Below are 2,500 nucleotides of genomic sequence, written 5' to 3'. Positions count from 1 at the left end.
CATTGAGTTTGACTCGAAAGAGCACCGCAACGATCTTTTATCTAATGCAAAGCAACTTGCCTCAATAGACGAATTAAAATCTGTCTACATTCGCCCAGACCGTACACCTCTCGAACAAGAAACATTCAACAACTTAAACAAAAAGCGCTCTACCGAAAATGCAGAATTATTGGCAAAAGATTTACTTGACAAACCCTTTCGATTTGTCATCCGCAGCGAAAAAATCAAGTGCATTGACACATCCAAAACAGTCAACATCAATGGAAGAGAGAGGAACCCATTCCTCAAATGGAAGTCAGCTGCTGAAGCCATTCAGTCGCTCTCAAAATCCCACTAATTCATTCCTTAATAAGGCCAACTCTTCCATTAAATTATCTTATCTTTCGTGCTTTTACACCAACGCAACCTCCCTCAATCCCATAAAACTCATCGAACTGTCCTTACTTGCAGAAAACAACTCTTTTGACATTATTTTTATCACCGAGACATGGTTCAATGACCAATCAACTCCCTCTCTTCCGAACTACAACCTCTATCGTTCAGACCGTTGCAACCAAATCGGATGAGGTGTAGCTATATACACAAACAATAAAATCATCTCAAACCAAATAGAGGAATCCCTACTGCACAAAGATTTTATTCGTTACTATTCAGAACAATTATGGATCGAACTAAAGCTTATGAATGAAACTCTGCTCCTAGGCTGCATTTATAGACCTCCATCCTCCGGTATCGAAGCCTTCTCAGAGATTTCAAGTGCTATTTTCCATGCCAAAACTTTAGTAACAACCAAAAAATACAATGGTATCATCATTGCCGGTGATTTTAATTTTCCAGAGATTACTTGGACTTCCAATTCAGTCTTTTCCTCTAGTAAAATTGATCTCAGCTCTTCATTTGTCTCTCTCTTTCAAGATTGTCATCTTTACCAAATCGTCACTGTCCCTACTTTCAAGCCTGCTAATCGCCCTATGACAAACACTCTTGATCTCATAATATGTGACTCTCCTGATCGTGCTAGTGAAATTAACATCGGTCCTCCACTCAGTCTGTCTGACCAATATCATTGTTCTATCACCTGGCATTACAAACTGGCTTCCAGTGTAAAATTATCACATTTCAACAGCTCTAAATTTGTATACAAGTTTGGTAACTACGAAAAAATCAACGAAGAGTTCAATAAGGTTGACTGGTCATCTATTTTTAAAGACTTAAACGTAGAACAATGTTACCAACTTTGGCTCAACAAATACAATGAATGTTGTCATCAATTCATCCCTCGTGTGCCGAACAAACCATCCCCCAAAAAACAACCATGGATGACAAAAGAACTATTATCTCTTATTCGACTTAAAAAATCGCTCTGGGCTCGTAACGTCAGTTCAAAATGGAAAATTACATCCCTGGTTGTGAAATATAGAGAAACTAGTTAAAAAACTAAGTCGTTCTTCTCTGAAATCCTTCGAAAATGCCCTTGCCAATGATAAGCGTAACCCTAAAAGACTGTTTTCATACATAAATAGTAAACGCTCTGTAATAAATCAGATCTCATCTATGCGAATCACCAGTTCCAGTGAGATCATTAGTTCTGACAAAATTAAAATAGCCAATTCACTTAACAATCAATTTCAATCAGTTTTCAGCAAAGAGCCATCTAATGACAATCTTCCCCGTTTTGATCGTAGAACTAACGCAATCCTCAATAATATATCTTTCGATACTCTGGCCACAATTATGGAACTCTCAGCACTAGATATATCTAAATCACTTGGTGTAGACAATGTCAGTCCTCACGTTTTACGCTATTGTTCTACCTCAATGTCTTCTCCACTTACTCTCATCTTCCAAAAGTCATTAGACAATGGTGAAATTCCAAGCTCATGGTCCAAAGCAAATGTAACACCTTTATTTAAGAAGGGCTCTAGAATCGACCCATCAAACTACAGACCAATACCCTCACCTCAATTCCTTGTAAAATAATGGAGAAACTAGTTAAGAAGGCAATTATTCAGCACCTAGTATCAAACAAACTTTTATCAAATAGTCAACATGGATTTTTAGAAAAAAAAGCATGCGTTACAAATCTCCTTGAAACAATGGACTTCTTGACTGGAAATATAGCCAGAAAGCTACCAGTTGACGTCATATTTCTGGATTTTGCTAAAGCTTTTGACAAAGTCCCACATCAACGAATGCTTTACAAATTTAAAATGTACGGAGTTGAAGGCAATCTTCTCAATTGGATAAAAGCTTTCCTACTCAACAGGTTTCAAAGAGTCATCCTTGGTGACACTCAATCGAATTGGTTACCTGTGACAAGTGGAGTTCCACAAGGATCAGTCTTGGGTCCAATTTTATTTGTCATTTTCATCAATGATCTGCCGGATGTAATAAGCAAAGAAAACAGTTGTAAAATCTACGCTGATGACACTAAAATCCTAAGCATTGTCAACTCACTTGCTGCTCAACTTCAACTCCAATCAGATATTGACCAAATTGT

The 2,500-nt window shown here is 37.5% G+C and overlaps 3 protein-coding genes across 8 annotated transcripts in view; all 3 read left to right on the top strand.

The window, feature by feature from the left end:
• LOC145184630 (putative sodium-coupled neutral amino acid transporter 10) overlaps positions 1-2,500 on the top strand; it is a 175,894-nt gene that overhangs the window by 676 nt on the left and 172,718 nt on the right. The window lies entirely within an intron of this gene.
• Positions 1-2,500, top strand: part of LOC145184712 (exportin-6-like) — a 138,534-nt gene that overhangs the window by 676 nt on the left and 135,358 nt on the right. The gene's annotated exons all lie outside the window — the stretch shown is intronic.
• LOC149885557 (uncharacterized) lies at positions 1,555-1,980 on the top strand. The gene has a single exon (XM_090094208.1). The coding sequence runs from the start codon at positions 1,555-1,557 to the stop codon at positions 1,978-1,980; it is 426 nt and encodes a 141-aa protein (XP_089950334.1).

This window comes from Hydra viridissima, unplaced genomic scaffold (genome assembly GCF_058129835.1).
Source record: "Hydra viridissima isolate aposymbiotic clone 2 unplaced genomic scaffold, HvirCarnegie_v1 scaffold_7, whole genome shotgun sequence".
NCBI classification, from domain to species: domain Eukaryota; kingdom Metazoa; phylum Cnidaria; class Hydrozoa; order Anthoathecata; family Hydridae; genus Hydra; species Hydra viridissima.
This window is presented reverse-complemented; position numbering and strand designations above follow the sequence as displayed.

What these genes read in the sequence shown, in the direction of transcription:
- LOC149885557 (XM_090094208.1), top strand. Translation starts at nt 1,555, where the DNA reads ATGCGAATCACCAGTTCCAGTGAGATCATTAGTTCTGACAAAATTAAA.